General features: G+C 42.0%; 1 protein-coding gene across 1 annotated transcript in view; it reads left to right on the top strand.

The window, feature by feature from the left end:
* The window catches only part of NCDN (neurochondrin), a 28,931-nt gene extending 15,320 nt beyond the window's left edge, over nt 1-13,611 (top strand). The window contains exons 3-7 of the mRNA XM_073665977.1: nt 205-1,203; nt 1,449-1,690; nt 3,123-3,347; nt 5,191-5,333; nt 12,275-13,611. Of these exons, the coding sequence (XP_073522078.1) occupies nt 205-1,203; nt 1,449-1,690; nt 3,123-3,347; nt 5,191-5,333; nt 12,275-12,711 (2,046 nt within the window). The 3' untranslated portion in view covers nt 12,712-13,611. The remainder of the gene's footprint in view (nt 1-204; nt 1,204-1,448; nt 1,691-3,122; nt 3,348-5,190; nt 5,334-12,274) is intronic.
* The last annotated feature ends 1,291 nt before the right edge of the window (nt 13,612-14,902 follow it).

Below are 14,902 nucleotides of genomic sequence, written 5' to 3'. Positions count from 1 at the left end.
TCTGGCTTCAAAAAGTGTTTACAAGCTGTGATATTTTCAAAAGGGGGTGCTACTAAGTACTAACCATGCAGGGTGCCCAAACTTATGCATCTGCCCATTTTCCGACCAGGGGTGCCCAAACTTTTACATGTCACTGTTTATATATCTTTACATTTTTTTTTTATTTTTTTTTAGTGGTAATATTATTTTCCTTGCTTTCCTCAGGTAACAAAATGTGCTCGAGCTCAGGAACTGGATGACAGCACAAGACATAGGATTTTTGACGCAGTTGGCTTCTCTTTCCCAAATCGCCTTTTCTTTACGAAGACTACTCCTGATGGATGCCCTGAGTACCTGTTTCGAAGCCTTGGATTAACTCTTTTGGCTTGTTTCTGCACAGACCCGTCTCTTGCTTCCCATCCACAGGTTATCAACAAAATTCCAATTCTGAATGAAACGCTGAATATCTTTTGCCAGGAAGACAACAGAGACTTGACCTCTATGGTAGAAGATGCTTACCAATGTCTTGTTGGCATCCTTGCCTCCACTGAGGGGGCAAAGCAGTTAGTTTCTGGTGGAACTCTGTCATCCTTGTGTGAGGCTTATGTGAAGCAGAATCATGGATGGACACATGCCCTTAGAATACTTACATCATTGCTCACCTCTCTGCCGGATAAGTGCTGGAAGAAGAGCCTTAATGAACTTCAGTGTTTACTGGTTAAACTTAGTGAGGACTTCGGCAATGAATGTGGCAGTCATAAATTCCACTTGGCTGAAATCCTTCCTGTGTTCCTTCCTCCATCACCTCTTTTATTAGAGACCTCTTGGGGAGAAAACTGCCTAAAACATCTATCTAAAGGTTTATTTGTAATCCTGAGTAGTAAGCTTAGCATTTCCCAACGAGACCCAGCTTTTAAGCTTGCAGCATGCCTCTCAAACATTTATGGATCGTCTTGGATCATGATTGATGGCAGAGGAGAAAAAGCAAAATTCTTGTCTCTGTTGGTGAACTTGGCATGTGTGGAGGTAAGAATGGCACTGGAAGACCCTATGCCATTGGACTCAAGACAAGCTACAGCCACAGCCTGTTATGCCCTGGTTGAGATGGGTATTCAGGAATGTACAAAAGAGGAGGGACATCCAGTGCTAAGAGATTTGCAGAAATTGCAGCTCCTTCAAGTGATGCAGGAGGCCTGTGCAGCCGTTATGTACTATTTACAGCAGGTATGCCCTATTCAGTATATACTGCGTGCGTGTGTCTTCATATCTAGCACAGCTGGAGTAATGTAAGCTTACCCATGGACATAGCTTTGGCATCACACAAGGTAACGTTAGCTTGCACATGGCCATACCTTGTGTGATTCCATATCTGACACAACTAGCTTTATATAAACTTGGACATTGTGATGCTAACGCTTTGTTTAATCTGTTTTTGGCCTATTTTAATTGACAATTGTCTTGTGTTTCAGGTGGGTTGGGAGAAAATAGAGGATCCTTTTGTCCTGGCTTCAGTCAGGTTACTTGGAGCCTGGCTTGCAGAAGAAACCTCCTGTCTAAGGCAGGAAGTCATCCAGCTGTTGCCTTTCTTTGTACATTACATGCGAATATGGTTTCAGCGAGGAGTTACTTGTAGGAAGGAACTTAAGGAACCGTCTCAGATGGCGTTACTGAGCAGCAGCTGGGGTGCAGTGTGGCCTGGCGATGCGATAAGGTACTGAGACTTCTGTCTTACTCCTTCACCAACGTTCTTCTGTTGGCCATATACATTCAATAGTTGTCAGTCGCTACACAATAAGCAGCAACCCAACACCGCTAGCAACAGCTTTTCTCCACTGAGAAAAATATTGAGTATTATCAACGTTTGTATCCTCATAATATATTGCAATCATATTATATAGCACTGTGTACTTACAATTGCTCACTCTGCCCTTCTACCCAGTTAATTCTTATTTTCTCTGTCGTCTTTAGAAACAGGAAGTCTATTGTCCCTGCATTTATCATACCCCTCTTCAACTCCTGACCCAGCCGCCCCAGACCCCCCCGCCCCGCCATAGATTTTTGCAGTGACTCATAACTTTCGCAGAGAAAATTGACCTCCTTTTGGTACAGAGAGCTTAGAAGGATTCGGCTAGTCAGTTTTTAATCACATGATGTCATAAACCTAACAAAGAGAAGAATTAGCTGGGTAGAAAGGCAAAATGTGCAATTGTAAGTACACAGTACTATATAGTATGATGGCTATAATATATTAAGAGGATAATCATTTTAATGGGAATGTCTTATTTAACCCCTTGATGGCAGTCAGTTTTGGCTTTTATGCTTTTCCATTGTCGCGTTCCAGTACCCATTAATTTTTTTTTTGGGGGGGGGGGGGTTAGTTATATGAGGGCTTTTTTTCTTTGTGTGCATGTATATGCATATACGCGTGTATTGTGCACAATAAATAATTGAGTGGGTTTTTTTTTTAAGTACAGATCATTCCAAACGCGGCAACACCAAATATGTGTTTTTGCAGGGTATTTAAAAAAAAAAAAGCATTTCAACAGAAACCAAAGGCTCTTATTAAAGTCAATGGGATCCAGTGTGAGCCTTACACTAGCATTTGGAGTTCCATTATATAAACAGAAAAACTGAACTCCTGCAAAAATACTTGATTTGTCCTATGATGTCAATGTGTATACTTGATATCCTTTTGGGTGTCCATCATTCGGAAAAAAAGTGCAGCATGCTCTCTGATGCAAGTGTGACCCTAGCCTGATGTGTGCCACTGCCTCTTGCCAGTCTACCAATGGCAAATGTCCGTTCACACGACTGATGCGTTTGTAGCTTAGCAAAATCTGCCAGACCAAGACCCTGGAATAAAGCTTGGAGGTCTTCTTGACAGAGAGTTGTCATATGAATATGGTTCATTTCAATGCTTTCCTTTGTTGAGAAAGTTCAACAGAGAGCAACAAGCCTTGCTACCAAAAGATTGGCTTGACAACATAGGTCTGTACATAATATGTTACAAGAGGTTTTCTTCCCACAAATTTGTATGTATATGGTTATCTGTCTCTCCATTTGTGTTTGTAACATTTTTCTGCCTGATTTTGGGTTTTCGATGCCCGGTGGCACTAACAATCTCTATACATCTTCTTCTCCAGGTTCCTGCTTCCTTCTCTGTGCCATTTGAGTGCTGAAGAAGCTCCACGGAAAATCCTAATCTCTGAAGGAGTTCCTACCCTTCTGTGTGAATACTACCAGCTAAAGTGGGAGATCTTCTCTGAGGAAGATCTGCCTGCAGAAAGAAAATATGAGGCCCAACTGAGTCTACAGAGCTGCTGTGGGGTTTTCCTCAATCTAGTGGTGACGGAGCCAAGCCTTGTTTGGTAGGTGTGGGAACCTTGACCTTGGCTTACCTACTCCTTTCTGATTTCCTTCTTAGAGCATACTTTCTGACAGGTTTTGTCACAATTGTTCGATAAAGTAGACAACCCCTTGAAGGCTACTCGCACATGAGTGGGTGCAAAAGAGAGAAGTGTAAGGTCTTCCTTTACCTTATTTTCTGTATCCACTCCTGGTTTTTGCTAGAAGAAATAACACACCTTAAAAAGTCCCATCTTTTCTATAGTTTTTGATTTTTTTTTTTTCTTGAAGTCCAAAAGAAAAGACTTGTACAAATATGAAGACCTGTTGGGCTTTGTTCACACGCAGATTTTTTTCTGCAGCCAAAACCTACTCTTGGCAGTAAAAAAAAAACCGCTGCATTTTTTGCAGAGTTTTTTTTAGCTGCGATAAAAGTTAGTTTTCTTCACCAGAAACTATGGAACGGAGTTTGTGTGCATTTGTTTTTGTTTTTTTTTCAGCATTTTTGCGCTTCCTTGTTGCTTTCTAGAAGTGAAGACCTGATGCAAAAACGCTGAGGGAATTAACATGCTGCAGATATAAAAATGTTACAGTGCTCAGATTCAGTCAGGACAAAAGAAGCCGTGTACATGACATTTCTGACACCTCATAGCTTTTGCTGGTACTATAAAATGCAGCTTATTTGCAGTAAAATGCTATGTGTGAACATAGCCTTACTACTCCTGACATGTCCATTTTTGTAAATATTTGCACTTTCTATGAAATCCTAGTTTTGGAGCATCTTTTCTTTTAACTTTGCATTGTGCTCTTACTATGTTATTTCTCCTTGAAATGTATGAATAAAGTGACAACTGGGTGTTGCCATTCACTCAGTCTAGAGTGACCTGCTGGTGGGCCTTGAGGACTGGAGGTGGGGAACACTGGTCTAGAGAGACCCCCCCCTATTTACAATCTGTCACTGCCCTCCAACGGGCAACACCCAGTTGTCTATGAAGTATGTAGAAAGAAAGTCTGGCACTACTAATGAACACAGCAGGCAATGTCACACAACCAAAGAAAGTGTAACCACACAATGACATAAAGGGGGCTGTATTAAATGGTCCGTAAGCACAGGGAATTGTAATTCATGGGAGAAATTAATCAGACAACCCAACTTACTGAAAATATACTAATTTACTTTAGAAAAAAAGGGGGAAAACTATAAAACCAATTAAAATGCATAAAAGGGCATAGCATAGGAACACACACAGGTTAGCATCATAAGTTGCCTGATCCACACCTCTCCCACCTCTTTTTTTTTTCCTGTTTTTAACAATGTCTAGGGAACCCTTCCATAGCAATGTGAAACTCACATAGTAATGACAGCTCCCTGGTTGTTTAACCCTCTAAATGCAGCAATCATTAGTGATTGCAGCATTTAGAAGGTTATTAGATTGTTAAATTCCTAATATACTGCAATACAAAAGTATTATTTTAAAGTAAAAAGCAAAGAAAATAACATGTCAATGGGTATCTGAAATACTACCACCATGTGGTTGGATGAGCACATGACACGCTTGGGATGGGCTTTGTATTAGTTTGTGGCTGTGTGCATGCCTCGATGTATCGGGCCCTTGCGTGGTAAATTAAATGGTAGCATTAAAACTTACATCTCGTTACACAAGAAAACATGCCCTCATACGTCTATAGCGATGCAAATTTCTCGAATAACTTGATTTTGTAATGAAAACGGTCTCTGCTGTTAATTTAAATTTACTATTATCTGAAATATTTATGCCTGTAACCCCTATACTTTTAGTGGGTCACTTTTTTATATTATCGCACAGTGTTTGATTCATTTCTTTCATTATGTTTCATATCCACCAGTCAGGAAAGCTGCTTTGTAACCCTTCTGAAACTTCTTATGAGGTCTCTCCCTGAACAAGTGATAAAGCAAGGCCAACTGATTCTGGTGGCGAACCTTTCCACTCTGGGACTGATGATGAGTCGCCTACTTGCTTCCTCTCCAGGTAACCACATCCTTTGAAACTCTCTGTTAAGGAGGTGTCCCGTCAAAAATATGTTGATGACCGATCTGTGAGAGAGGTCGTCCAAATCAGATCAGTGTGGGTCTGATACCGATCACCCCCACACAACAGCAGTTACATTATCCGGCGGTAGACCAATGTAAATACATTTAGTGAAGTTCCTTTCATTGTGTAGTGGTCTCTGCCGGCTGCTGCAGAATGGATCCTATTTAGGACAGGAGCCGTTGGGCAGTACCCAGCAGAGGCCACAACTCGTGAAATAGAGCTGCACATAGCGGCCCCGTTCCGTGTGTTTGCATCCAGCCACTTCTGAGTGTGTGATGGGTAAACGAGAATACAGCAGCATTCTGCATATGCTAAAATGTATGCAAGGATCCCCATCAGCCAAAGGATAAGCTGAAGGATTAAAGAGATTCTAGCTTGATATTAAATACATGTTTATTGAAACACATTGATAAAACCACCATACAATATTAAAAACAGGGCAAAATGAACCTCCAAAGAAGAAGACACATATTAAGCTAAATCCTTGATGGGGAAGCTATATATCAAATCTGAGTCTGTCTAAGTGGAATCCCAGTGGATTAACTGGTGATATATATTAAGGGATCCTCTACTACTCTAGTGGCATGTACAGTATATAAAAGTGGTAATCCAGTGATATAAACAGGAGTATATAATGCCTATATAGAGTGGAAAAGTTTCAGTAATCAGCCAATTTGTGTTCTAAAATTCAAATATTTCTCCTTCCATTCCGAGCGCGGCCGTTAGTCAAAACGTTCTGTTTTCCTATTAACCTTTATAAAAATTTGGGGCTAAAACAACATTTTAGCGGTAAAAATGTAATTATTTGTTCTTCACCGCTCAATGGTATAAATTTCTGTGAGGCACATGTGGTGTCAACATACTCACTGCACCCCTAGATGAATTCAATGAGAAGGTGTAGTTGGAAAAAAGAGCTCACTTATGGGGTGTTTCTGCTGTACTGACACCTCAGAAGCTCTGTCAATGTGACATGGCACCCTGAAACCAGTCCAGCAAGATCTAAACTCAAATATGGCACTCCTTCCCTACTGAGCTTTCCATTGTACCTCAAAAGTAGTTTTCTCCCACATATGGGGTATTTGTGTACTCAGGAGAAATTGCACAACAAATTGTATGGTCCATTTTGCTCCAAAACTCTTGTGAAAATGAAAAATTTGGGACAAAATCAACATTTTTGCTGGATAATTTTTTTTTTTTTCCCATTTTCATGGTTCCATGTTATAAACTTCTGTGAAGCACCTGAGGGTTCAAGGTACCCACCACACATCTAGATAGATTCCTTGAGGGGTCTATTGTGTGGGTTTCCACTATTTAGGCCCATCAGGGGGTCTCCAAACGCAACATGGCATCTGCTATCGATGCAAGACATTTTTACGTTCAAAAAGTCAAACTGTGCTGCTTCCCTTCCGAGCCATGTGCCCAAATAGTAGTTTTTTTCCCCCACATATGGTGTATCTATGTGCTCAGGTGAAATTGCTCAACAGATTTTGGGGTTTATTTTCTCCTGTTACCCTTGTGAAAGTACAACATTTTAGGCTAAAGTAAAATGCTTGTGGAAAAAAAAGTAAAATGTTAATTTTTTTTCCTTCCACATTCCATTAATTCCTGTGAAGCACCTGAAGGGTTAATAAACTTCTTGAATGTGGTTTTGAGAACTTTGAGGGGATATAGTTTGTAGAATAGTGTCACTTTTGGGTATTTTCTGTCCTATAGGCCCCCCTCTTCCCCCAAAGTCACAAAATATTTTTTATTTTTTTTTAGAAATTATGCAGATGTTACGTAGACATGTGGTAAATGTTGTGTATTAACTGATCTGATTTAGGGACCTAAAAATTAGAAAATTGAGAATATTATTTTTTTATTATTATTTGTCAAATTTTCGATATTTTCATAAATATATGCAAATCATATCAACCAAAATTTACCACTAACATGAAGTACAATATGTCACAAAACAAACATTCTCGGAATCACCGGGATTCGTTGAAGCGTTCCATAGTTAATAGCATGTAAAGTGACACTGGTCCGATTTAAAAATTTTTGCCTGGTCATTAAGGTAAAAAATTAGCTCCATCACTGAGGGGTTAAAGAACAGGTAGGATCCAACACTAGACTGTTTTTAATTAGTGCGGTAACATCATAGGCATACATCTTAATGTATATAGTGTGCCGCTGTATTCTTTTGTTTGTGTATTAGGCTGCGTGCCCACTGCGTTTTTCAAGCGTTTTTGCTGTGGAATTTCCGCAGCGAAAATGCTTAAAAAAACGCTTAGTAATACGTGCCCCATGGTCCCCAATGATAATCCGCATGTTCTGTGCACATGCTGCGGATATTTCTGCTGCGGATTATTACAGCGGGAAAATACGCAGCATGTCCATTAATTTTGCGGACACGCAGCGTAATTGCCGCCATTGACTTGCATTGAATCGCTCAATATCGGCATGACTACATGTGCACATGCGGATATTAAGCAATTCAATGTGCGGATGGTACTGGGTCTGGAGAAGAGGAGACTCTCATCCAGACCCGGGTACCAAGGTACCTGTTAAAAAAAGAATTGAAAATAAAAAATACTTGCCTTCCAATGTCCCCCGGTCTTCGCTGCGTCCGGTCTCTTGTACGGCTCGCGGTGGTGTGAAAGGACCTTCCATGATGTCATTTAGTCACGTGACAGGTCACGCGACCGCAGTTTTTTCAACTGTTAACTTGGTCACACTATATAAATCCATGCCGGTTGCATGGATTTATATAGTGTGACCAAGTTGTCAAGCAGTTTTCGAAGTGATGCTAAAATCGCCTGGAAAAGCGCTTGATAACCCGCATGTAGAAATGCATGCAAAAACGCTTGACAAACGCTTCTACCTGGCGGGAAAAAAGCATGTAAAATCCGCATACATTTTTCCTGCCAGAGAGATGCGGGAAAAAATATGCAGCATTTCTGCATCGTGGGCACTTAGCCTTATGCAGTCATAGCAATTTTTGTTTTTTTTGGAACTTGTGATGGCTTATCACGGGGATATCAGATGTCCTATGGATATGTCATAATATATTTTGATCAGCCACCCATTTTAAGGGGTTGCCCACTGCTCAGACAACTCCTTTTGAACCAACATTTTTTTTTCTCCCTTATAAATAGCAGCTACAGTGACATATAAAGTTTGGGCACCCCTGGTCAAAATTACTGTTATTGTGAACAGTTAAGCAAGTTGAAGATGACACATTTGTATTTTAGGCAAAAATATATAGTGTAATCTTTTACATTTTAAAAACTGCAAAAATGAAAATGGGCTGATGCAAAAGTTTGTGTTCTCAGATAACTTTGACCAAGGTTTCAGACTTTAATTAGCCTGTTGGCGTTATGGCTTGTTCACTATCATCATTAGGAAAGGCCAAGTGATAAATTTCCGAACTTTATAAAAAACAGCCTCCTCTAACCTTGGGCCAAAAAAACAGCAGCCATAGGTTTTTCTAAGCAGCTGCTTAGCACTCTGAAAATGGTGGAGGCCCACAAAGTAGAAGAAGGCTATAAGAAGATAGCAAAGCGTTTTCAAGTTGCCCTTTCCTCAGTTCAAAATGAAATTAAGAAATGGCAGTTAACAGGAACAGTGGAGGTCAAGATAAGGTCTGGAAGACCAAGCAAAATTTCAGTGAGAGCTGCTCGTAGGATTGGTAGAGAGGCAAATCGGAACCTTCCCTTGACTGCAAAAGACCTTCAGAAAGATTTAGCAGACTCTGTAGTTGTTTTGGTACATTGTTCTATGGTTCAGAGACACCTGCACAAATATTGCCTTTATAGAATAGTCAACAGAAGAAAGCATCTCTTGCATCCTCAACATAAAATTCAGCTTCAGAAGTATGCAAAAGAACATCTAAACAAGCCTGATGCATTTGAGACTGCGACTGAGACTCGCACATGTATACCTGCATATACTGCATGGACCAATGGGGTTTTTCTGTATTGTTTATTTTATGTCTTTGAGCAGTTGTGAATAAAATACTCCCCCCCACCCCATGATGGCACCACGGAGAGAGGAGATCCTCCCTTCAAGGACAGGAAACCTACAGATAAAAAGGGCGGTACCTCTCTCCTGCATCAGTTGGTTTCCTGTCCTTTACGGGGTACCTACAATGGTGTACCTGTGAGGAAAGGCATACCTGAGGGGGGTGCCAGAAGAGTAGGTCGTCGTGGGATGCCAGACCGGCATAGGCTGCGGGGGGTCCCCGCCTCGGCTGGTGCAGTAGCCCGAAGCGCCACAGCTGAGGTCAGCGGGCCTCCTGGTTGGGGAGATGCAACGGTCCAAGATGGGGGTTACCCTCCACGGTAGACGGCGGTCGGCTCTTCACGGCACGGAAGAAGCATCTGCTGCGGGCCTGCTACCTCTCCCAGGACTTCCATGGCCTGCTCTCGGCCGGCGCTAGTTACTGTAGCGCGCACCAGCGCCGGACTCATCCCTATGATGCAGGCAGCGATGCTTTACTGGGAGGTCAGCTGACGGTCGCACCGGGCGCCTCCCTATGACCCGGGATTTAAACTTAGCCCTTACAGCTCTAACCAAACGTCCCTTCGAGCCTTTTGGCTGATACAGCTTTAAAAATCCTATCCCTTAAGACATCTCTCCTAGTAGCTCTCACGTAAGCACATAGTCCGCGACTTACAGGCTTTATCTGCAGGCCCTCCCTTCACACAAATCTTGGAGGATAGAGTTACTTTTAAAACTGACCCATCCTACCTACCTAAGGTGGAGTCACGTTTTCATAGATCTCAGGAGGTCGCCCTCCCTTCTTTTTTCCCTAATTCCAAGAACAGAGGAGAAAAGGACCTACACACACTAGATGTCAAAACGTGCCTATTCCAGTACTTAGAGGCCACACGAGAGTGTAGAAAGGATAGGGCTCTCTGTGTGCTTCCGGGGACCTCGGAAGGGGCAAAAAGCTTCCAAAGGCACATTGGCAAGATGGATAAGAAACGCCATCTCCCTGGCATACTCGTCAAGTGGGGAAGCCGCCCCGGAGAATCTGAAAGCTCACTCAACAAGGGGGCGGTAGCAGCCTCCTGGGTGGAAAGAGACGGTGCCTCGATAGATCAGATATGTAGAGCTGCAACTTGGTCTTCCACCTCTACATTCTTCAAACACTATCAGCTGGACCTATCCTCTTCGTCAGACCTTACTTTTGGTAGAAGGGTTCTGGAAGCAGTGGTCCCTCCCTAATGATATATTTCTCTGTAATTCTCTCCGTGGTGCCGTCATGGGGGAAGGAGAAAGACGTAGTTACTTACCTGTAACTGGATTTCTCAGAGCCCATAACGGCACCCGTACATTCCCTCCCTTCACGTGTGCATGTGCACACTTATTTCGTTATTTATACGTAGTCACATGGTGTTCCTGATGAACTCCATATTAATGTTGAATATTGTGTTATTAACCCTGAGGTCCTCTCGTGCTCTGTAAACAATTGATGCGGGAGAGAGATACCGCCCTTTTTATCTAGGTTTCCTATCCTTGAAGGGCGGAGCCCCTCTCTCCGTGGTGCCGTCATGGGCTCTGAGAAATCCCGTTATAGGTAAGTAGCTACGTCTTTTATAGCAAAATATTTCAGGTGTGTGCAGCACTATTGTATCTCTTTTTTTCTTGTGCTATGTGCCTTTGGTACATGATGATGTACCCTAGTATGTGATTTAGGCAGTGCTTCCTTTCTTTTTGAATACAAGTGAGACATACAGGTAAGACTTTTTTCAGTATTTTATAACCTGTGTACCCATATCAATACTTTATATAGCTCAAATGTGGTGACAGATTTCCTTTAAAAATAGAACGCTTTGGCCACAATGATTAAAGGTATATGTGGAGTTAAAAGGGCACAAAATTTCAGGAAAAGAACATCTCACCAACCATTAAGCATGGGGGTGGATCAATCGTGCTTTGGGATTGTGTTGCAGCCAATGGCATGGGGAATATTTCACGGGTAGAGGGAAGAATGGATTCAATGAATCTTCAGCACATTCTTGATGCAAACATAACACCATTTGTCAAAAAGTTGAAAAGTTGATGGCTTCTGCAAATGGATAATAATCCTAAACACACATCAAAATCCACAATACACTACCTCAAAAGGCACAAGCTGAAGGTTTTACAATGGCACTCACAGTGCCCTAGATTTCAAAATGGCAGTGCATGCAATGCGACCCAGGAGCCTCACAGATCTGGAAGAATGGATAAAAATCCCTCAAACAAGAATTGAAAGATTCTTGGCTGGCTACAAAAAGCATTTACAAGCTGTGATACTTGCAAAAGGGGGTGCTACTTTGTACTAACCATGCAGGGTGCCCAAACTTTAGCATTTTCCCATGTTCCTTATATATGTGTGTGTATGTGTATATATACATATATTTTGTTGCCTAAAATACAAAGGAAATGTGTCATCTTTAACTTTAGGCATTTTGGAGATCATTTCATCTTCAACTTGCTTAACTGTTCACAATAACAGGAATTTTGTCCAGGGGTGCTGAAACTTTTCCATGCCACTGTATACTCTCTTCCAGTATGGGTGCCGTTCCAGCAGTGTCGGTGCCGCCTCTCCAGGGGCTCATGTGACATTATTAATTTGCGGCCGCTTCACTCTCCCATTTTTCAGACAAATCAATACCAGGGGAAGTCAGAGTTGTCCGATTAGTCAAACTAATTGGAATATGCAGGAACACAAGATTAAAATTCTGATTTTACAATTATGCTAGCAACTATCCCTTAACATTGGTGTTGCTAGAAATCAGTGTTTATTAACCAATTACAGCTCTGTATTTGTGAAAGATAAATCCTGTTGTCAGGTTTCCTTTAATGGAACTTGGGTCTAATTGAATCAATTTCTTCCTTTTTTTCAGTTATGCAAGAAAGTTTCTCCCAGGATTTCTTTTTGGCGGTCATCCAGTTCTTGAGCCAGAGCCATGTGCTCTCCTGTGATCCTGATGAAGAAAAACAACATATTGTCCTGAGTGATGGCTATGCGCAGACATGGGCAGACATCTCTGAATTGTGGTTCCTGGGGGTACAAGCATTCTCTGCCTGCCTTCCTCTGCTGCCCTGGTTGTGCACTCTGGTGCTTACATCTGGCTGGTTACAAGGCATACTGAGCCTACTAGATAAGGTGTCACCAGAATCTGTTGATTTAGAACTAGTGCCGGTGCTGCAGGCCCTTCTCACACAACTGGCGCAGATCAGTGCACCCTGCAGAGAGCTTATCCAGCATCATGGAGGTATAGAGAAGGCTAATATATATGGCATGGCTGCCCTGGAACAGTGCTTGTCTGAAATGACCTGAACAGTTGCTTTTCATTACATTTCACAATCACTTCTTAATTATTAGAGCTTTCTATATAAAAAAACCTCCCAAAAACTATAGACACATAATAATTTGACAAGTACCTGGGTCCCGTATTTTTTAAGCACTTGTTTTTCTGTATTGAGACATACAATAGCTCAACATCCTCTCCTTTACCATCAGTAGTCTCTCTCATCCCGTGGACTGCGATGACCTGCGCAAAAATTCATCAGAAGACTTAAAGGGAACCTGTCGTCAGAAAAAAAAACTCTTCACCTGTAGATAAGGGGTTAATCTGCATGTTAATAGCGTCACTAACCTGCCCAACTCCTTCACTTAGCCAAACGATACGGAAAGAAAATTAACTTTTATTCTCCACAGCAGCGTTCATATTCCAGTCACGGGAGAGGTGCCAGCGCGGGTCATTCACAGATCTGAGTATACAGAGGGGCAGCTGTGACCGTGCCCCCGGCACTAGTTGACAGCCGGCCCAAATTCAGAGCCACTGTTGGTCAGTACAGGTGGCACGGTTACAGCCGCCGCTCTCCATACACAGAGGGGTGACTGAACCAGCGCCGCAACCCATGACTGAAACTGGAACGCTGCCGGGGAAATAAAGTTCATTTTCTCCCCGCAGCGTTCGGCTAAGTGCAGGCGCTGGACAAGTTAATACAATTACTAACCCTCAGATTAACTGCATACCTGCAGGTTAACAGCGGTTTTTTTTCTGGTGACAGGTTCCCTTTAATGTCTGGCCATTGAAAATCCATTATTGTGTCTTTTATGGATTTAGACTGAAATATGGAAGATGGCATAGGCAGCTCTTAGCAGTAATTTGTTAAAGATTTGTTGTCCAGCCTGTATACATTTATGTAAATGCCCAGAGGGCTTAAAAATAATAAAATCCTACTCTTCATATCCCTCTCTCGCCTCCCTCTTTTTTTAGCTGTCTGGGTTCCCCGCCAGTCTTCAGTGCTTCCTTTTCAGTCTAGGAGGGCATCTGCATTGTTGTCGCCAGTTGTCGGAAGTCACATCGACCAACACATCGCTACTATGGTCAGGGATTGGTTACAGCGGTCACTTTGTCCATCTGGCAGGTGAAATTAATAACACAGATTATTTTGTGATGATGGCACTTGTTATAGGCTAGGATATATAAAGTAAAATATGAAGTTTAGCTCTGGGTACCAGTTTATAAAAAAGAATAGAAGAGGTACATAAAAGCCATAAAACTGATAATAGGCATGGAGGATCTTGCTTACGAGGAAAGATTAAAAGACTTTGAGGTATTCCCATCTCCAAGATCCTATGCTAATATGTAGCAGGTGTAATAATCATATTGACATAGCTAATTAGAAATGTAGTATAGTTTTTCTGACTCGCTATGACCCTTTCCTCATGTGCAGGCATTGCAGGACCTTAGATATCCATGGTTACGACCACTGATATAGTGACAGTTAGGCCACGGCTCCACTATCAGTATTTGGTCAGCATTTTTTCTCAGGAGTGGGAGCCAAAACCAGGAGTGGGTGATAAATGCTAAATTGGTGCACTTGTTTCTATTATACCTTTTCTCTGATTGTTCCTCATCTGGTTTTGGCTCCCACTCCTGAGAAAAAATACTGACCAAATACTGATAGTGGGGCCGTGGCCTTAGATGGAAACCCTGATGTAGGTGCTCAGCGTAGAATGCAGGATAAATGTGATCCAAAATGTTATGTAAAATGTACCCAGTAAAAGTTTAAACTCAATCCACAAAAAAGCAAGTCCTCACTCAGGTCCATCATATGACAATGGAAATATAGGGGGCTTCCACTTTACTGGTAGCACAAAGGCTTTGGAAAAGCGCCATGGCTCCTCGTGCCCCAAAATAAATGCAGCAAATTCTGCACTCCCAAATGCCCCCCTTTCTGTTCTGAGCCACACAGTGTGCCTTTACCACATTTAGCATCCACATGTTTAGCATTTCTGTAATGATGAGCCTGCTTTATTTATGGGTACATGTCTCCAGAGGCACCAGCTGGGCATAATGTACAGTTGTGCTCAAAAGTTTACATACCCTGGCAGAATTTTTCCTTTCTTGGCCTTGTTTCAGAGAATATGAATGATGACAAAAAAAAAACTTTCTCCACTCATTGTTATTGGTTGGGTGAAGCCATTTATTGTCAAACTACTGTGTTTTCTCTTTTTA

This window comes from Phyllobates terribilis, unplaced genomic scaffold (genome assembly GCF_046119375.1).
Source record: "Phyllobates terribilis strain yellow unplaced genomic scaffold, ASM4611937v1 Scaffold_2__4_contigs__length_985480577, whole genome shotgun sequence".
NCBI lineage: Eukaryota > Metazoa > Chordata > Amphibia > Anura > Dendrobatidae > Phyllobates > Phyllobates terribilis.
The sequence above is the reverse complement of the archived record's forward strand: the minus strand, read 5'-3'. Positions and strand labels throughout refer to the sequence as shown.